This window comes from Taudactylus pleione, unplaced genomic scaffold, assembly GCF_031769625.1.
Source record: "Taudactylus pleione unplaced genomic scaffold, aTauple2 ptg000073l, whole genome shotgun sequence".
NCBI classification, from domain to species: Eukaryota; Metazoa; Chordata; class Amphibia; order Anura; family Myobatrachidae; genus Taudactylus; species Taudactylus pleione.
In genome coordinates, this window is record NW_028284475.1 from 6,121,990 (window position 1) to 6,144,039 (window position 22,050).

The following is a 22,050-nucleotide window of genomic DNA, read 5'->3' on the forward strand; positions in this document are numbered from 1 at the left end:
AATCTTACCCCCTGTTACCACATGGCAATCAGTAATCACAGCGATGTGTTTCTCTCATTCTAGGATTGAACTAAATGATTTCTCTAAGGCAGCAGAAGAACATTTAAGACAGCTGGAATCCCGCAAACCAGGGTTACAGGTTATTACCGGATAGATGCTGAGATACCAGCGCCCACCCATGGGGCCATCCATGTTTACAGTGATTATAGAATGTTTATATACTGGATCTGGGACCTTGGACCTGTAGACATTATTCATATGTATATTTACACATCAATTATACGAAGATCATATGTACAAATTCTTATTTATGTGTCCATACAGAGCCTTTGACAGTGACTCTTCCTTACATGTGTGTTAGTGAACCACCTTTATAGACACAGGATAACCAGGTCAGGAACCACCTATGTAGACACAGGAGAGCCATGTCAGGAACCACCTATGTAGACACAGGAGAGCCAGGTAAGGAACCACCTTTTGTAGACACAGGATAGCCAGGTCAGGAACCACCTTTATAGACACAGGAGAGCCAGGTCAGGAACCACCTTTATAGACACAGGATAGTCAGGTCAGGAACCACCTTTATAGACACAGGATAGTCAGGTCAGGAACCACCTTTATAGACACAAGATAGTCAGGTCAGGAACCACCTTTATAGACAGGAGAGCCAGGTCAGGAACCACCTACGTAGACATAGGAGAGCCAGGTAAAGAACCACCTTTTGTAGACACAGGATCGCCAGGTCAGGAACCACCTTTATAGACACAGGATAGCCAGGTAAGGAACCACCTTTTGTAGACACAGGAGAGCCAGGTAAGGAACCACCTTTATAGACACAGGATAGCCAGGTAAGGAACCACCTTTATAGACACAGGATAGCCAGCTAAGGAACCACCTTTTGTAGACACAGGATAGCCAGGTCAGGAACCACCTTTTGTAGACACAGGATAGCCAGGTTAGGAACCACCTTTATAGACACAGGATAGCCAGGTCAGGAACCACCTTTTGTAGACACAGGAGAGCCAGGTTAGGAACCACCTTTATAGACACAGGATAGCCAGCTAAGGAACCACCTTTTGTAGACACAGGATAGCCAGGTCAGGAACCACCTTTATATACACAGGATAGCCAGGTCAGGAACCACCTTTTGTAGACACAGGATAGCCAGGTTAGGAACCACCTTTGTAGACACAGGATAGCCAGCTAAGGAACCACTTTTTGTAGACACAGGATAGCCAGGTCAGGAACCACCTTTATAGACACAGGATAGTCAGGTCAGGAACCACCTTTATAGACACAAGATAGTCAGGTCAGGAACCACCTTTATAGACAGGAGAGCCAGGTCAGGAACCACCTACGTAGACATAGGAGAGCCAGGTAAAGAACCACCTTTTGTAGACACAGGATCGCCAGGTCAGGAACCACCTTTATAGACACAGGATAGCCAGGTAAGGAACCACCTTTTGTAGACACAGGAGAGCCAGGTAAGGAACCACCTTTATAGACACAGGATAGCCAGGTAAGGAACCACCTTTATAGACACAGGATAGCCAGCTAGGGAACCACCTTTTGTAGACACAGGATAGCCAGGTCAGGAACCACCTTTTGTAGACACAGGATAGCCAGGTTAGGAACCACCTTTATAGACACAGGATAGCCAGGTCAGGAACCACCTTTTGTAGACACAGGAGAGCCAGGTTAGGAACCACCTTTATAGACACAGGATAGCCAGCTAAGGAACCACCTTTTGTAGACACAGGATAGCCAGGTCAGGAACCACCTTTATATACACAGGATAGCCAGGTCAGGAACCACCTTTTGTAGACACAGGATAGCCAGGTTAGGAACCACCTTTGTAGACACAGGATAGCCAGCTAAGGAACCACTTTTTGTAGACACAGGATAGCCAGGTCAGGAACCACCTTTATAGACACAGGATAGTCAGGTCAGGAACCACCTTTATAGACACAAGATAGTCAGGTCAGGAACCACCTTTATAGACAGGAGAGCCAGGTCAGGAACCACCTACGTAGACATAGGAGAGCCAGGTAAAGAACCACCTTTTGTATACACAGGATAGCCAGCTAAGGAACCACCTTTTGTAGACACAGGATAGCCAGGTCAGGAACCACCTTTATAGACACAGGATAGCCAGGTCAGGAACCACCTTTTGTAGACACAGGATAGCCAGGTTAGGAACCACCTTTGTAGACACAGGATAGCCAGCTAAGGAACCACTTTTTGTAGACACAGGATAGCCAGGTCAGGAACCACCTTTATAGACACAGGAGAGCCAGGTAAGGAACCACTTTTTAGAATGGCATCAACACATAGCAGGACCTCTGGTGGGAGTACCATGCTGCACCAACAAGAGTCTACAGACTGCAGAGGACATGTCTCCAAATCCTGGCAGATACACACAACATGTGTACAATGTACAGTATATGCAGGTCCTTCTTACTAATAGATGGGAACTGACTACTAATTTTATATTCAAAATTCCTCCCTCCTCATTTAGTTCAGTTACGGTTGGAAGAACAATCTATGGCCGACATTAGATGGCAGTAGAGCTATAGCAACATCCTATATTCAGTATACATCACAGTGGTAATGGAGCAACCTATATCATGAGACACAAGTTGTACATCATACTAGTTGAGCATTAATGTCAAAAAGATGTTCAACTGGCTGATTGTTTCTTTATCTGTACATAAACAGTTTATTAAGATCTACTACGCAGCATTGCTGTCAGCTACAAGATTAGTCATCTGATAAACCGAATATCTTCTTCTAATTTATAGAATAGTACATAGACGTCATGACAGGTAAAATAAACTCCCTGCAACTTACCGCAAGACATAAAACTCTCTGTAACATTATCAGTAATAATGTGTATAATAAGGGTACTGTTCTGTGGGGCAGTACAAAAACTAATTTCATTTTCTGGAGGGTTATTAAAAAAATAAGGTAAGTGTGTGGAGACGGTTTCCTCTCTGGACTTAGGCCCCGATTCACACCCGCTCGCTAGATGCGTATGCTCTCACATAGTGTATACAAATCCAGCAAAGACAGGCGATCACAAGGCATTAGCATGCCCACTATGTCTTGGCATGCGATCGCTCTGTGTATGCAGATGCCCACAACCAGTCTTAAGACTCCCACTTGCGCACATCATCTCCAGGAAGTGTATGCAACCATTGGTACATCGGGAAACATCGGATGCGATCGCAGCACTTGTGCTTGACCATACCTTGCCGCAAGCGCTGAGAGCACTTCAGTGTAAAATCCAGCCAGGTGACGTGTACTATGACGCTGCCTCTTGATTATGCATGCCTCTGAAACGGCGCTAAGACGCTCAGGCACGCCTGCGTTCACACCTCCCCTCCCCCGTTTCTAGCGGCCAGCCCCTGTCACCACCCAAAAATGGCTTCTCCTGTCGCTCACTCTGCCTGGCTGTCTATGCGCAGTGAGCGAACGCTTCACTATCTCTCACACTGGTTCGCGCACGTGCACTGCGAAACATATGCTTGCGCAGAATGCGAAACATCGGCAGCTACGAGCTAATGCATCCTAGCGAACGGGTCTGAATCAGGTCCTTAATTTGAACTCTTTTAACTTCTCTACCCAAGACGGGATGCACTAACCTTAGGAATGCGGTCAACCCCCGAAAGTGCCGGTTTCGGGAGTCTGAAAGCATTTTTCGTATGCATCAATCCCCGGAATGTGATACATTCTAGTGCTTTGATGCGGTGGGTAACGCCATCTTCACATGGCGTTGCCCAATAGGTCTGTCAGCTGTACATCAGTTCCACTTCAGCACAACACATTACAGCTAAAGCAGGCTGTTATATAGCAAGGAACACTATTCCAGTTAAACTCACCCTCTCAATAAGGAAAGTAATTTACTCAGTTTATATTATACAGTGGCTGCTAGTTATTGCAATTTATTCATTTTCTCAACACTGGAAGAGGTAAAACTAGAAACTGCCAAGTGAGTGAGGGGATACCTCAGTCAGCATAGCCTAGCCCCTCGCAGCTATAATAAAGGAACATCTAGCCTACACTGCCAGAGAGACCTTAAAAGTAAAGGGAAGCTCAGGAATTCTTATTCTTATGATGCTCAGCTTGCTATATTGGAAACTTTGATTTCTGTCAGGAAATTTCACAGATGATCGGCAGAGTCCAACCTCTTCAGTGTCAGCACAGGGCTGGGCTTGCAACTGTCAAGAGACAGTACAGCAAAGCAAGTTAATACTGAGGTAACCTTTTCTCTAAATGTGCACCAACGAAAGGGTACTGGCCAGGTTGTAAGGGACTTGAGATATATTATAGGACTAGTACTAGTTAAGCAAAGTTATTCTTAGGGTGAACTGTTGATATCTGTTTGCATATAGTCGTGCTAAAGGATATTGCTAACCCACTTCATTTCCAGTTCAAGAAAGAAGCGTTCCTGAATAATAAAGCTTCAGCAATTGTATGTGCGAACTAATGTTACTATTGTAACAATACTGTTGTTGTTATAAGTAATTGCTACTGTGTGCAAAATGTGAATGCTTATTGTTGGTAGTAAATGCTTTTCCTGCAAAAATTGTTGCAGTTATATAAATAAAATGTTAGAGAACACAATCCTTTCTCTAATTGTGTCTGCGTGAGTGACAATCCTACAACGATCTGTCAGAAAAGTTCTGAGTAAGTCTCTTGTGATACCACTCAGTACAGTGAGGGTGTGACACTAGATACTGTGCTGGGCAGGGGTGCCACAACGTTTTTAGGTTGGGGGGCCAAAACACAATTTCGTTTTGGCACCCTAGATATATATTTATATGTCCCACTATGGCTGAGGGGTGAGGGGCGAGTGAGGGCTAGTAACTCAGCTTTCCTCTGTTGGCGCATGTTGGAGGTCCTGGTTCAATTCCCCCTGAAGCCTCTTTTATGACCAAATATTCAGGCTGATAGTGAGTCTCCCTTATTGCTGCTCAGTGTCAGGTGGCTCAGTGGGCTAGCACCCATGCTCTCCTCTGCTGGTGCATGGTGGAGGTCCTGGTTCAATTCCCCATGCAGCCTCTTTTACTACCTTGTCCTCAGGCTGATTGATGACATTGAGAAAAGTCATCTCAGTCACTTAGGTGCCAAACTGGCTCAGTACACTAATACCCCTGTGCATTATGCACTACAGTAGAGGAACCTGGGCTTCAAATCCCCCAACAGACTTATGATTTTGCTAAAAATCCATTTTAAAGTGATCTAAAGTGATGTTGTGTTAGTAAATATGCAATTTAGCCCCTAAATTGCACATTTACTAACATTTAAAAATCGTTATCAAGACTCATCTGTTAGTAAATGTGCAATTTATCCTCTGATACACAATACTGATTTAGATCAAGTTAAAATGATTTTAAATTGATCTTTAGTAAATGTACCCTTTACTGTTCTTGTTAGTATCTGGGATAAAGCTCACTACTTACCTGAAGCATTATCTGGCTCCAGTAGAAAGGTCACCTACTGGTCGCAATGGTGGAGTCCCAGGTAGGATTCTTTTAGTATCTTCGATGCTTCCTGACGAGGTGTTTTCTTTTCCCAAGGCACAGGTCAGCTCACTGGGCTAGCAGCAGTGTCCTCTAGGGACAGTAATAGTGTGATACCCCTAAAAAGTTTACTGTCTCATTTATAAATATATGTATATATTTAATTCAGGTATGGTCACTGTATATAAATAAAAAAGTAATGACAATGAATGTCTTTACACAGTGGGTTGGAGACCTGCCAGTGTGTGTGTGTGTGTGTGTATATATATATATAATATATATATATATATATATATATATATAAACCCCTCACAGAGGGGAACTTGGACTGGGCCACCCACACTGGACTATGGACAACAGGGGGCACGCAGCCAGGGACAGAACATTCCAGCCGTAGTATAGGGGACACCTTCCCCTATAGTATTCTAAGTGGCCAGTGAATAGAGCAGTCGGCGGGAAGTGGACCCACACGTGACTGCTGATATAAGGAGCACCCACAGGGGCTGTTGGAGTTGGCCTAAGTGAGTGACGTGGAGCGGAGCTCCTGGGTTAGGCATCCCGTACCTCAGGGACGTTGGAGACAGTGACGCTGGCAGGGAGAGAGACACCTCCGGTGAGGAGAGCGGGACTTACCGGCGGGTGCTGCAGAAAGCCACTGTCGCTGCTGTGTGGGGCAGAGAGAAGGAAGCAGCTTCATCGGGACCGCCCAGATTTCACCCCCTGCTTGGTAACTGACAGCTGGGGACAGCCTGCAGAAGAGATCGCTGTCCATATCCTCTGAGGTACTGATATATTGCTACGCTGGACTAGAGGGAGCAGGTCTGTCAGCCTTATCAAAGTTGCACCCAGCACAAGACATTGGAGGCACGACAGATCGTACCCTTAATCAGAGCTTGTGGGTGTGAATAGCTAGCTCTCCCAATAGAAGAACAGGCAAATACACAGTTATACATTCAGCTATTGTTTAGGCAGAGTTTTATTCAGTAAATCCATCAGCTTAGGGTACAGCTGAAGGGACCACTACTCACACTAGAAACTACTCCCTCGGGAGAGATAGCAGCCTAAAAGAAAGTAAATAATTGCTGTGAGTAAGTAACTGCACCGAGAGGAAATACTGCTATCCCAGCTAATATAGTCACATACCCTGCAGCTACAGAAAGGAGAGTCCGTTTATTTTAGATAATCTGAGAGACATTATAAGGCTATTAAGGGATCGCAGCCAATAAACTGCATCGGAATACAACATAGCTCTGTGAAACTCTGCTCACCCTGTGGTAAATGTTAAGCGACATTAGAAAACTAACAGATGTTAAACAAATTTAAACGCATTGAGGAACAGCTTCAGGTGACAGAAAATAATTTCCAGACCCGGGCTTGCACCGTCCTAGTACCAGCACAACTTTAATAAGTTGCATAGGATGTCAGTATAAACCTAGACTGAGGCAGTCAGTTCCTCACTGTTTCAAAATAAGAGAGGAGAATCGACTTTACTTCTAATGTGCACCAACGTAGAGGGTTGCCGGCCAGTTTTTGATGGACGTAAGAATTGTAATCTGTTGGAGTATAGTTTGCTAATATGGTTATTTCTTATATTCCCTATATAGAGTTATGCAAATGTAAGGTTAACCCAGTCTTCCCACAGCACAAGAACAGAAGCGTTCCAGTTTAATAAAATTCTCCGGGACCAAGCTTGTGAATTAATGTGGCTAATGTTATCAGTGTGATCAGGGCTGCTATCAGGAATTGCGGGGCCCGAGACTGAGTAAACAGGCAGCCCCCCCCCGCAGGCCTCTCACCCGCGCAGCCCCCCCCCTCGCAACTATAATATCACAAACCTGGCGTGGCGCTCCAGCACTAAGCGAAAATTAACAGATATTAAGAGTATGGACATCCCCAGCTCTGAGCATCTCCGAAAACCATGGCTGACCATCCCCTGGGCGCTTGACCTACCATATCCACTTCAATACCTTTTTCTTATGCTAGGTACATCTGGCCCATCCACTGTGTTCATCAGGTGCACTTTCAGACTAGGTTATACCAAAATAGATTCCACTTATATAGCCAAGTGCTAATAACGCCCAAGACTAGTAGTGAATGTTGCTTCGTTTTACAGAGCCATAATTGAAGCTAGTTGGACTGAAGAAAGTACCCAATGTCCCTTAGATTAAGCCAACTGCATTTAATCCATCTCTGCTTTGAAGCTGTCATTAGTTCTGTAATGCTGGGCAGCCCTGCAGTGTCTCCCTGGCCCCAGCCACAATATATCTGCCCACGATTACTCACACATGTCGTTGGTCATTGTAATCTGTGTGCAGGAGGTCACCTACGCCTTTTATTATACTTACCTCCTTCTGTTCTGGCTGCCTCTCGGTCCCCTTCAGGTAACAGCTCCTCTTCACACGCTGCGGCTCCTTCTCTCTCTGAGCGGCGCGGTCATGACGTCATGCCGCTCACAAGTAAAAATTTTTTTTTATTATGCACGGCAGTCGGTGGAGTGGGAGAGCCTGTCTCTCAATTTTATTGTGTGGCTGAGGGGGGAGTGGCGGTGTGCCGTTAGGACCGGGCCCCCGTGCCTGTCACTGCTAATTCAAAGGGGAAGCGGTAGTGGTTGCCAGGTGGTAGGAGTGGGTGGGCCTCCCGACTGTCCGGGCCCATGACTCCAGTACCGGCAGCCCCCCCCTGATGGCGGCCCTGAATGTGATAATACTGTTTTCATTATAAGTAATTGCTACCTTGTGAAACTAACAATGTTGAATACATTTCACCCAATTGTTTAATTAATTGCTGGTATCTGACTCGAAATATTTGGAGGATTCCAAGAAGAACGAGAGACCGCATACTTCCCTGTAAGTTAACTCCCAGAAATATTACCCTTAAGTGTGGCTGAAAAGAGAGTGTCAAATTACCAGAAGCCTCGTACTACTTCTCAGTTTGGGGGTATTACAATGGTAGAGTCCCTGCTTATTGCCAGGCATGGTGGCTCCATTATTACTGCCTTATATGGAAGATAGATAACACTGACAAAATGCCCCCAGTCAGTAGGGTGATCACCTGTGAAAGGTAGCCTTGTGGTTCATAATCCTGCAAAAGGCTATCTTTTAGTGTTGATGTTGCACCATAATAATAAATAATGGTGCAAAAAACAACTTACTTAGGACGACTGACTGAGGATACCAACCATCATCTACTAGCCTAGGGTGGTCTATGTCATGGGGAATTCAGCCAGCCTGCCAGTATCTCCATTATCAGCATAACTATGTGCAAAGAGACTATCAACTAGGCCCCTGCTGATTAGCAGTAGAGTTTGGCTCAGTGGACAAGTGGTAGGTTCCCTATACATAGTTATGGTAAGATCCCTGGTTTGAATCCCACAGCCAATGTTATTTATATTACCTGTAATTCTTCCCCAGATTTCATAATATCTTTGGCCATGTGGTGGCTCAGCTGAATGGCTGCCAGGTTTACTGCTGGTGATGACCATGGAGATCCTGGTTTGAATCCCAGGACCAGTGTTATTTATATTACCTGTAATTTTCCCCCCAGACTCCATGATAACATTGGTAAAAGTCCCAGCATGTTCTTAGTCATGCAGTGACTCAGCTGAATGGCTGCCAGGGTTACTACTGCTGCTGATGACCATGGAGATCCTGGTTCAAATCCCAGGACCAGTGTTTTTTATATTACCTGTAATTTTCCCCCAGACTCCATGATAACATTAGTAAAAGTCTCACCTTATACTTGGTCATGTGGTGGCTCAGCTGAATGGCTGCCATGATTACTGCTGGTGAAGACCATGGAGATCCTGGTTCTAATCTCAGGCAGTCTGACAGAATTCCATATGACCGTCTGAAGAAACCACCGACGAGGCGGAGAAACGCATCACAAGTGCTCACCTACTGTTTAGGCTACGGGTCTCCGAGCTGCCGCTTCCCACGACTGTGGCTACCTGTTATATTTGGAAAAGAAAACGACGAATGGTAACAATACTGCTGGCTTTTGCACCTGCCATGCAGTACCACATTTGATACAGGGAAAGCCACTGTGGTTGAAAACAAAGCGGGATATAACAAACACCCATTAAACATGCATGCTGTTTAAACTGTCATCGGAAACCCATATTGAGACCCCACAGCCTTACCACAAAACAGTGTTTAATTGGACATATTCACAGTCCTCCCCCCCCTTTTTTGTTCAGAACAGGAGACTGTATATACATTGACTATTTTTTCTTGGAGCTATGCCAATGAATATGGAGTCATTGTAAACTACATAAGCATTTTCCGGAATGGAGTCACAGTTGTGACCACTTTATCTATCTTTCTCCTGTTCATATGTTGCTAAGCAATATTGAATTATGTTGAATATGAGCTTTTATATTTTTCATATTGTCTGAGATTATATACATGTATTTATGTGGTGCATACTGATCATTGTGTATATTTATTAGTTAGATTCTTACCCTGTTTGTCTATTTATTTATTTATTTATTTTATTTATGGTGTGATGTCTCCCGTTTTTATAGTGATTATTACATGTATCATGTCTATGTATTAAAAAATATATTACCAGTTGACTAGCGCCCTTACGCTTTTTCTTGCTTGGTTACTTGTTCTTCGGAATTATCCAGTTGTTGCCACATTTGTAGGGCTAGCTGTTTAACAGGTGGAGTGTGTCACTAATTAGGTCCCGATTGTGTTAATAGGTCACAGCGCCGTTGGGTTCTTTTGCTTGTTATTTATGTTTCCTGTAATTTTCCCCCAGACTGCATGATAACATTGATAATAGTCCCACCCAAGTAGTTGGTCATGCAGTGGCTCAGCTGAATGGCTCCCAGGGTTACTGTTGATGACCATGGAGATCCTGGTTCAAATCCCAGGTCCAGTGTTAATTTATATTACCTGTAATTTTCCCCCAGACTCCATGATAACATTAGTAAAAGTCTCACTATACACTCAGTCATGTGGTGGCTCAGCTGAATGGCTGCCAGGATTACTCGTGGTGTTGACCATGGAGGTCCTGGTTTGAAACCCAGGGCCAGTGTTATTTATATTACCTGTAATTTTCCCCCAGACTCCATGATAACATTAGTAAAAGTCTCACTATACACTCGGTCATGTGGTGGCTCAGCTGGATGGCTGCCAGGATTACTCGTGGTGTTGTCCATGGAGGTCCTGGTTTGAAACCCAGGGCCAGTGTTATTTATATTACCTGTAATTTTCCCCCAGACTCCATGATAACATTAGTAAAAGTCTCACTATACAATTGGTCATGTGGTGGCTCAGCTGAATGGCTGCCAGGATTACTCATGGTGTTGACCATTGAGGTCCTGGTTCGAAACCCTGGGCCAGTGTTATTTATATTACCTGTAATTTTCCCCCAGACTCCATGATAACATTAGTAAAAGCCTCACAATATACTCGGTCATGTGGTGGCTCAGCTGAATGGCTGCCAGGATTACTGCTGGTGATGATTGAGATCCTGGTTTGAATCTCAGGGCGGTCTGGTTGAGTTCCCCATGGTACAGAGCACCCTGTGCTAGTGGTTGATGGTTGGTATCCTCAGTCAGGTGTCCTAAGTTGGAATGTTGCACTGTGTGTTTATTTATTTATTTACGGTGCAACATCAACAGTAAAGGACAGCCTTCTGCAGGATCATCTACCACAATCTACTAACAGGTGATCTGCCAACTGGGGGCCTTTTGTCAATGTCATCAATCTTCCATAGAAGACACTAAAAGTGAAGTCACCACACCTGGGAAGAAGGGAGGAGGAGAAGACGAGGTGGAAGAGAACAGACGACGTGGAAGAGAAGACGAGGCAGAAGAGAACAGACGATGAGGAAGAGTAGACGAGGCGGAAGAGGAAGAGAAGACGAGGCAGAAGAGACGAGGAAGAGGAGAAAGAGAAGACGAGGCGGAGGAGAAGAGGAAGAGAAGACGAGGCGGAAGAGGAAGAGAAGTCAGCATCCAAGATACTGAAAGAATCTTACCTGAAGCAGGATCTGGCATAGTTCTCTAGTAGAAAGATCGCCATGTAAGATTCTTTTAGTATCTTGGATGCTGACAAGGTGTCTTCTCTTCCTCATCTTCCCTTCCTCCTTGTTCTTGTCTTCTCTTCCTCCACTCTCGTCTTTTCTTCCTCCTCATCTCGTCTTCCCAGGTGTGGTGACTTCATTTTTAGTGTCTTCTATGGAAGATTGATGACATTGACAAAAGGCTCCTAGTAGGCAAATCACCTGTTAGTAGATTGTGGTAGATGATCCTGCAGAAGGCTGTCCTTTACTGTTGATGTTGCACCTTAAATAAATAAACACACAGTGCAACATCCAACTTAGGACACCTGACTGAGGATACCAACCATCATCCACTAGCCCAGGGTGCTCTGTGTCATACGGAATTCAGCCAGACTGCCTGAGATTAGAACCAGGGTCATGGTCTTCACCAGTAGTAATCATGGCAGCCATTCAGCTGAGCCACCGCATGACCAAGTATAAGGTGAGACTTTTACTAATGTTATCATGGAGTCTGGGGGAAAATTACAGGTAATATAAATAACACTGGTCCTGGGTTTCAAACCAGGATCTCCATGGTCATTACCTGCCTTAAACCTGGCAGCCATTCAGCTGAGCCACAACATGACGGAGTATATATATATGGGGACTTTTATCAATGTTATCATGGAGTCTGGGGGAAAATTACAGGTAATATAAATTAACACTGATCTTGGGATTTGAACCAGTATCACTATCACCAATCCTGGGAGCCATTCAGCTGAGCCACTGCATGACCGAGTATATGAGGAGAATATTACCAATGTTATCATGTAGTTGGGTAGAAAATTACAGGTAACATAAATAACAACGGCACTGGGATTCGAACCAGGACCTCAATGCCCTCCAACAGCAGCAAAGCTGGCAGCCATTCCACTGAGCCACCACATGACCGAGTAGATGCAGAGACTATTACCAATGTTATCATGCAGTCTGGGGGAAGATTATAGGTAACATAAATAAAGCTGGTCCAAGGATTCAAACTAGTGACACCACCATAGTTATGAGCCGAGAACCTATTAGTATAGCCAATGAGCCAGTACATACTCAGAACCAGCAGAGAGACGTTTCTCAATGTCTTCAGCCACCTACCTGCAAACTTTCAATACACTCAGATAAAAAGAAGCCAGACAGGATTCAGACCAGGATCCTCACTATGCTGCATATAGAGTACCTGGCTGTTATCTCACTGATCCCACTTGCACCTGGCCTGGGATACTTTTCTCGGTGTTTACAATCTTCCTGCTGTAGCATTCCAGGTACTAAAATGAATGATACCTGTGGCCTTTGCTATCAGTATACTCGCATCAGAGGCTGTGCTGGGTCACAGGGCTAGTATCCAGAAACTGCAGTGGTTAGTGATGGGGAGGTCTGGGTTCTGTTCCCCATGCAACATTTGTTCTAGTGCTTTGAATGTTGTTTTGGGATGATTGATGAAACTGGCTCAGTGGACTAATACCCCTGTTCTTTGTTCACTGCAATTGAGGGTTTTAGGGATCAAATCCCCAACCAGACTAAGGGGTTCTTTTACTAAAAGTTGATTTTTAGAGAGGACAGACAGCCAGCAGCAATATTGCACCTGTTTGCTTGATTAAACTAAGGGGTCTTCTCTCTGTACTGGATACTGTGCTGGGCAGGGGCACCACAACGTTTTTAGGTTGGGGGGGTGCCAAAACACAATTTCATTTTGCCCCCCCTAGATATATAAATATATATGTCCCACTATGGCAGGACAAATACATATATGACTCAGCTCTCCTCTGCTGGTGCATGCTGCAGGTCCTGGTTCAATTCCCCCTGCAGCCTCTTTTAGTACCTTGTCTTCAGGCTGATTGTTGGCATTGAGAAAAGTCAACTCAGTTACTAAGGTGTAAACTGGCTCAGTACACTAATACCCCTGTGCTGTATGCACTACAAAGGAGGAGGCTGGGATTCAGATCCCCCAAACAGACTTTGGATTTTACTAAAAAAATCTTTTTTGAAGTGATCTAAATCAATGTTGTGTTAGTAAATGTGATTTTAGGGCTAAACTGCACATTTACTAACAGTTGAGTCTTGATAATGATTGTTACATTTATCCTCTGGTACACAATATTGATTTAGATCAAGTTAAAATGATTTTAAATTGATCTTTAGTAAATTTACCCTTAATTGTTCTCCTTGGTATCTGGGATAAAGCTCACTACTTACCTGAAGCATTATCTGGCTCCAGTAGAAAGGTCACCTACTGGTCGCAATGGTGGAGTCCCAGGTAGGATTCTTTTAGTATCTTCGATGCTTCCTAATGTGGTGTTTTCTTTTCCCAAGGCACAGGTCAGCTCACTGGGCTAGCAGCAATGTGCTCTAGGGACAGTAATGGTAGAGTCCTTGCTTATTCCCATATGTGGTGGCTCCATTATTACTGCCTTATATGGAAGTAGGGTGACACTGACAAAATGCCCCCAGTCAGTAGGGTGATCACCTGTGAAAGGTAGCCTTGTGGTTCATAATCCTGCAAAAGGCTGTCTTTTAGTGTTGATGTTGCACCATAATGGTGCATACACACGATCAGATTTTTTCTTCAGATATGGACGATAACGATTTAAAAATCGTTCAGTCGTTCATATCTGAAGGAAAATCGTTCATATCTGACATGCCTGAACGATGGACGATCAACGATGCGCGTTCCCGTTTGTCAGATAACGATATCTGACATCTGATGGGTTTGCAGTCAGACTTGGACGATTCCATTCATTTTAATGCAGTCAAAAATCGTTCAATCGTTCAAATCGTTCAAAACTTTGGTCAAATCGTCCAAATCGTTCAAATCGTTTAATCGTTCAGTCGTTCTTCTGACAAATCTGACAAGTCTGACAAATCTGACCGTGTGTAAATAATGGTGCAAAAACCAACTTACTTAGGACGACTGACTGAGGATACCAACCATCATCTACTAGCACAGGGTGGTCTATGCCATGTGGAATTCAGCCAGCCTGCCAGTATCTCCATTATCAGCATAACTATGTGCAAAGAGATTATCAACTAGGGCCCTGCTGATTAGCAGTAGAGTTTGGCTCAGTGGACAAGTGGTAGGTTCCCTATACAAAGTTATAGTAGGATCCCTGGTTTGAATACCACAACCAATGTTATTTATATTACCTGTAATTCTTCCCCAGATTGCACAATATCTTTGGCCATGAGGTGGCTCAGCTGAATGGCTGCCAGGATTACTGCTGGTGATAACCATGGAGATCGTGGTTCGAAACCCAGGACTGGTATTATTTATATTACCTGTAATTTTCCCCCAGACTCCATGATAACATTAGTAAAAGTATTGCTATCTGCTTGGGCTTATGGTGGCTCAGCTGAATGGCTGCCTGGGTTACTGCTGGTGATGACCATGGGGATCCTGGTTTGAAACCCAGGACCAGTGTTGTTGGGGGATATGTATCAAAAAAATGTGAAAATATCCTGTTTCTTTTCACCAGACATCGTGTATTTATCGCAATCTTTTCACTTTTTTTATCGTCATATTTATCATGTATTTTCGACAAAAATAGAAAGTGATAAACCCCCTGAATTGTGATATTTTTTGCATTTTTGTTTTCGAATTAGATAATGGGAAAACTACTGCATAAATGATTTTATCATGTTCCGCTAAAAAAAAACAACAACTGCGTATGCTGTATGTATATATACACATATATATATTTATATACACATACATGCATATATATATGTGTGTGTGTGTGTGTATATAGCTCACATAGCTCACAATAATAAAATAAACTCCATTCTTCTATAGGACAGGTATGTGCAGAACTTGTTAGATTGTTTGAGCCTTATTTGTGGACCCAAATATCTGACAATAATAGTAAATGGTAATTTTAATGCTAAATGAATGTTATGATTAATATTTTTTTTTTATTGCAAATTTTTCAATTTTATATATATATATATATATATATATATATATATATATTATATATATATATTACTAGTAATACTGATTATTTAAATTTCATTAGTTTCATCTAAATAGCAATAATTAACATAGCTTATTTCAACATCAGTGGTGCTGGAATACATTTAACGCCAGCCAAAATGTGCCGAAAAAAAACACGATAATTTTCATTTTAAAAAAAAACACGATAAAATTATGATACATAAGGCTCTAATTGATTTCAATGACAACAAAAATAACGATATAATAAAAAAATGAAAACCATACTTTGACGCAAAAAAAATATTGAAAAAATATGCGAAAAACATTGATACATTTCCTCAAAACTTATCTCTAGCGAAAAACACTCCAAAACCATTTTTATAAGTGTTTTTAATGCAAAAAACTGTTGATACATATCCCCCATTGTATTTATATTAACTGTAATTTTCCCCCAGACTCCATGATAACATTGGTAAAAGTCTCACCCTGTAATTGGTCATGTGGTGGCTCAGCTGAATGGTTGCCAGGATTACTGCTGGTGGTGACCATGGAGATCCTGAGAACCAGCAGAGAGACATTTCTCAATGTCTTGAGCCCCCCAGCAGAAATGTTTCAATACACTCAGATAAAAATAAGCCAGACATGATTCAGACCAGGATCCTCACTATGCTGCATATAGAGTACCTGGCTGTTATCTCACTGATCCCACTTGCATTGGGCCTGGCCTGGGATACTTTCCTCATTGTTTACAATCTTCCTTCTATAGCATTCTAGGTTCTAAAATGAATGATACCTGTGGCCTCTGCTATCAGTATACTTGTGTCAGAGGCTGTACTGGCTCACAGGGCTAGTATCCGGATACTGCAGTGATTAGTGATGGGGGAGGTCCAGGTTCTATTCCCCATGCAGCATTTGTTTTAGTGGTTTGAATGTTGTTTTGTGATGATTGATGAAACTGACAAGAGTCACTTAGGTTGTTTAGCAGGCACGCTGGCTCAGTGTGCAAGTGTCCAAATTATCTATTTATGGTGGTGGAGGAGTTCAAGGTCTGATTTTCCAAATATGTTTCTTTTTATCACTTTGATATCTGTACTAGACTGGTGACCCAGAGAGAATTAGCCGTGCTGTGCTAGAGAGCTGGCTCAGTGTGCAAGTGGTGTTGGCAGCACTTACACATACAAATACATAATTCAGCACTTACACAGCTGGTGCTGGTCTCTGTTCAAATCCCCAATTTGCTGTAATGTTACATCTTTGGATGTTATACCAGTCTTGCTGTTTAAATTGAGAATAGTCTCTCTGTTTGTCCCTAGGGATCAGTTACCCATACATGCCGACTATCTGGCTGCCCCTTCCGGGAGGGAGCAGCCAGATCGGCATTACTGGGGGGCATGGCCAACAGACGGGGGCGGGGGCGGCAAGATGAAAAGTTTTTGCGGGCGGGGGCGGAGCCACGCGAGCGCATCATTTTGGCCCAGCCCCCTCTACACACTGCCGATATTACAGGCAGTGTGAAGCGGGGGGCGGTGCCAAAATGACGCGAATCGCATCACCGCCCCCTTCGCTGCCGGGAGACTTGCGGTGGGACAGGAGGGGTCGGCGGTTGGACAGGAGGGGTCGGCAGCAGTCGGGAGACTTGCCTGCCATCCCGGGAGGTCGGGAGCGGCTCCCGACCAAATCGGGAGGTAGGCAAGTATGCAGTTACCTCAGTGGGCTAGTAGCTATGCTCTCCTCTGCTGGTGCATGGTGGAGTCCCTGGTTTATTTCCCCATGCAGCCTCTTTTATTACCTTGTCTTCAGGCTGATTCATAGCGGTATATCATTAAACGGAGAGATCTGATGAATGACCATAATTAGACTTGGGTGAATATAAATCTGACACCAGCTGATTTAATGCTAATATGGCATAAATCAACACTGTTACATCTACAAATGGTCTGTAGTGAAGATCTCACGGCTTTAATACAATAAACACGGGGAAAAGCAAGCTTGACACAAGCTGTTCCTGTGACAGGAACATTAACCCATACAAGTATATATAATCTCATATGGATTATGAGCAAAGCCATAAATGATAATGGATTAACCAATGACAAAATATATACTATATGAATAGCAGTTATAAACTGCAAGAGAAAAAGAGAAAAAAACAGCCTCTCCTCTATACTAAATAATAGCAACATTTGTATCTATGTGAATGCAACTATTGTTACAACACACTGCATGTAACATTGAAATCCTTTTAACCTATGTCAAGGAGATAATTTCCTTTGATGTTTGAGTTGCATGAATAGTATATATATATTTTGATTAAATAATACTATCTAAAGGACTATATCACACACAGTAATATATCTTACAGTTACAAATAAGGACAGCACACGACCTTGTTTTTAACAATTTATTGATTATATCTATATAATTTTTCACATATCTTTTTCATTTTTCTACTTGCACTTTATGTATGTATTTAATATTTTTTCTTCTTTTCTTGGTTTTAATATTTCGCTTATGAAGCCCTACTTATGGGTATAACTATGTTAATTATTTCATTAAATAAATATATAAGCCATAACTGGCATTAAAATAATATATCAATACCCGATTGCTCGATATAAATATAAAATAAAATAAATAGAAGTTAAAAGTTTTATTATATTGAAAGTATTTTTAAACATATTTAATAAAAATAATTATGTTTTATTTTTTTAAAGAGGGTTTGAGAGCACTCAATTTGCAGTTGATTCCTACTTTTCTTTCTATGTCTATATAATTCATGACATTGAGAAAGTTATCCCTATTGCTTAAGTGCCAAACTGGCTCAGTACACTAATACCCCTGTGCTTTGTTTACTTCAATTGAGGATTTTAGGGTTCAAATCCCCAACCAGACTTAGGGTTACTTTTACTAAATGTTGATTTTAAAGCAATCTAAATCACAGGTTCTCAAACTCGGTCCTCGGGACCCTAAACAGTGCATGTTTTCCAGGTCTCCTCACAGAATCTTAAGTGAAATAATTAATTCCACCTGTGGATCTTTTAAAGTGTGAGTGAGTAATGACTACACCTGTGCACCTGCTGGGTGACCCGGGATATGTGTCAGTGAGTAATGACCCTGCTGGGTGACCCGGGAAATGTGTCAGTGAGTAATGACTACACCTGTGCACCTGCTGGGTGACCGGAGGACAGAGTTTGAGAACCACTGATTTAAATCAATGCTGTGTTAGTAAATGTGCAATTTAGAGGCTAAATAGCACATTTACTAACAATTAAAAAAACGTTATCAAGAATCATCTGTTAGTAAATGTTCATTTAGCCTCCGATACACAACATCGATTTAGATCAATTTAAAATTGACCTTTAGTAAATGTAACCCCTATTGTTCCTCTCGGTATATGGGATGTTGCAGTGATAAAGCTCACTACTTACCTGAAGCAGGATCTGGCATAGTGCTCGAGTAGAAAGGTCACCTACTGCTCACAAATGATGGAGTCACAGGTAGGATTATTTTTTTGTGCCTTGGAAGCAGCCTGATGAGGTGTCCTCTCCTCCCAAGGCATAGGTCAGTTCACTGGGCTAGCAGCTCTAGGGACAGTCCCTGCTTATCCTCCAGGTGTGGTGACTGACTTATATAGAAGATGGATGACACTGACAATATGCCCCCAGTCAGCAGGAAGATCACCTGTGAGAGATAGTAGATTGTGGTAGATGATCCTGCAGAAGGCTGTCCTTTACTGTTGCTGTTGCACCTTAAATAAATAAACACACGGTGCAACATCCAACTTAGGACACCTGACTGAGGATACCAACCATCATCCATTAGCCCTGGGTGCTCTGTGTCATGGGGAGCTCAGCCAGACTGCCTGAGATTCAAACCAGGATCTCCATGGGCATCACCAGCAGTAATCCTGGCAGCCATTCAGCTGAGCCACTCCATGACCAAGTATATGGTGAGACTTTTACCAATGTTGTCATGTATTCTGGGGGGAAATGACAGGTTATATAAATAACACTGCTCCTGTATTAAAAAAAAAATTAGAAAAAAAAACAAAACAGCTAAAATGACGTAATTTTTACATGCAATGCAAACCCTAGTTTTAAATCTGAGTTCCGAATCGCAGGAATGTCTGAATCAGAACTTGGTTGGACTCGGTACCCCAAAGTGATTATTGAACTCGGGCTCGTTTTAACTTGGAACCCCTAAATTCGGTTGTTGTCGGTTCTCTGAGAATCAGACCTGCACATCTCTACCGTACGTGAATCAGATAAGGTGCTGGGTCACAGGGCTGGTAGCCGGATAAAACACTGATTAGTGATAAGAAGGTCCTGGTTCTATTCCACATGCAGCTCTTGTTCTACTACTTTGGGGCCTTTATATCAAATAATATTTATTGGATATTAAACAAAAACACCAGTTTTCAGGGGATGTCGGCCCCCGGTGACACATACGATGGGTGAACATGCTCATTGGCAGCCGGGGACCTGAAGCAGAGTGATAGCATTACTCGATCACAATGCTCCTCGCTGTTTATCAGGACATGCTCTTATTGGAGCCTATCTCTTCCCCTGAGGATTTTAGCAAATTTGCGTGAAAAAAATAATGGATCGCTGAAGAGGTCGGGACGGCATATACACCTCAAGGCTGGGACAGGTTCTGTGTAAAATGTCATTACTTTGTTTCTTATTTTAGGATTGTGGCCTGGTGCCAAACTGCTCCGCCTATAGTTGTGTGGTGGGCGGAGAATGGGTGTGTCTAATGCTGTATAAGTGGGTGTTTTCCATGTGATCTCCCTCTCTGTTCCTGGATTTCCCCCCCTCCCAAATTTGTTTTTGGAACGTCTGTTGTCGGCTTTTGAGTTGTTGACGGGAGTGATCGCCAGCCCAGTATTCATCTTGCACTGGTAAAGTGTGTTCCCCTTCTATACACAGGGTAGGCTGATTTCTCCCTACTGGGGTCAGCAGCCCACCTGTCTGGGTGGGCTTTGGGTGTGCATCTGGTATGGGAGTTGGACACGTCTCACTTCTCTGTCGTTGTTGTTAGGGCAATTGGCCCATGCGGATGTTTGAAGTGAACTTATGTTACAGTAAGTGAAGTGGTTCGTCTGATTAGCTGTTCTTTCTACCTCTACCATACTATTTTTATGTTAATAAAGCTGACCATTAGCATGCCACTTATGCCTTGTATCGTTATTTATAATTATATATGTTTATATAATGTTTAGATTATTATTATAGCTTATATTTATATGGCGCTACAAGTGTTCCGCAGCGCCTTAAATAGTACATAAACAAATAAGTGAACTCTTTTGTGCTTCTCCCTATTGTATTTTCATTTATCTCTTACTCCCCACTAGTGCAACTAACACTTGGCTGCTTATTTGGGTGTAAAGGTCGCTAATATATAGAAATGTTTATGATCCATGTCCGTGTCCTGTATTGTATTGTAAGTCTTTGGTTACTTATTTGTTTATGTACTTTGTAAGGCGCTGCGGAACACTTGTGGCACCATATAAATAAATTATAATAATAATGATAATAAACCAGTGACTTACTGTACAATACAAGGCAGGACAAGGGCAAGGTTTATACTCATTGCTGCATTAGCGATCATAACACTCAAATAAGCAACATGGCGTAAGTAAGTGTTAGGTGCCCTAGTGGGGAGTAAAAATTAGATGAAAGTATAAGGAGAAGCACATGAGGGAAGTCATCTCTTTTGCTTAGGTGCCAAACTGCCTCGGTACACTAATACCCCTGTGCTTTATACACTGCAGTTGAGGAGTCTGGGGTTGGCATCCCCAAATAGACTTTGACCAAAAGCAAAAGCTGCCCCAGGGGGTGATTCAGCATTGCGCATAAGTGCATTGTGGAACGCAGATTCCTGCGTGTTCAGATGCAGAGCAGCAGCAGACTGTCAGTGATACCCATGGCACCCTTGAGAGCCAGATGGTGGACACCGCTGGACCACTGGGAAGCCTTGTCTGTGCCCAGAGTCTACTCTGCATGTCACCAGGAAAATGGCTGCGGCGGCCATTTTCCAGGTGATTTTTACAGCGCTGATAGTATCGACGTGGGACTACGGAGTGGTTAGCATTAAAAATATGGGTGCAGGGTGTCCGGTGTGGGACCCTGGCTGTGAGTTCACCTGCAGACTTAATTAGCTGGTTATAATGTTTTCACAGTCACATTGGCCGCTAAGAGACACGGGATTAGACAAAGTGCTATTATCCTCACTAATCGGGCAAAGTCCGGACATGAGGCGCCATAAAACATCTTATCAGTCACTTGGCTCTTGGCACAAATAGGGAACGCTATATAAGGATCAGGCCAGTGAAGATTTTGTTGACAAACGAGTGAAGATCTCTCCTCTTAAAATGGCGGCTGTTTGTTTTATTTATTATTTTAAGCGCAGAGAGAGAGTTTCTTGAGCCATGTTTTTAAAAAGTGCCATGACGTGCAGAGAAGTAGCGATAGAGCGTGGCCTAGGTGATAGAGAAGGGTGTCTAACGTGGCATACAGCAGAGATCCTGTCTCTGTGTTACTGAATGCACGC

General features: G+C 43.1%; 2 protein-coding genes across 3 annotated transcripts in view; both read left to right on the forward strand.

The window, feature by feature from the left end:
* LOC148532584 (NACHT, LRR and PYD domains-containing protein 12-like) overlaps positions 1-4,632 on the forward strand; it is a 29,668-nt gene extending 25,036 nt beyond the window's left edge. For both annotated transcript variants that reach the window (XM_088467639.1, XM_088467641.1), the window contains one exon: positions 64-4,632. In XM_088467639.1, the coding sequence (XP_088323765.1) occupies positions 64-154 (91 nt within the window). In that variant the 3' untranslated portion in view covers positions 155-4,632. The remainder of the gene's footprint in view (positions 1-63) is intronic.
* Positions 4,633-11,358: 6,726 nt separating this feature from the next.
* Positions 11,359-22,050, forward strand: part of LOC148532585 (NACHT, LRR and PYD domains-containing protein 12-like) — a 29,891-nt gene continuing 19,199 nt past the window's right edge. The window contains exon 1 of the mRNA XM_088467517.1: positions 11,359-11,482. Within this exon, the coding sequence (XP_088323643.1) occupies positions 11,359-11,482 (124 nt within the window). The remainder of the gene's footprint in view (positions 11,483-22,050) is intronic.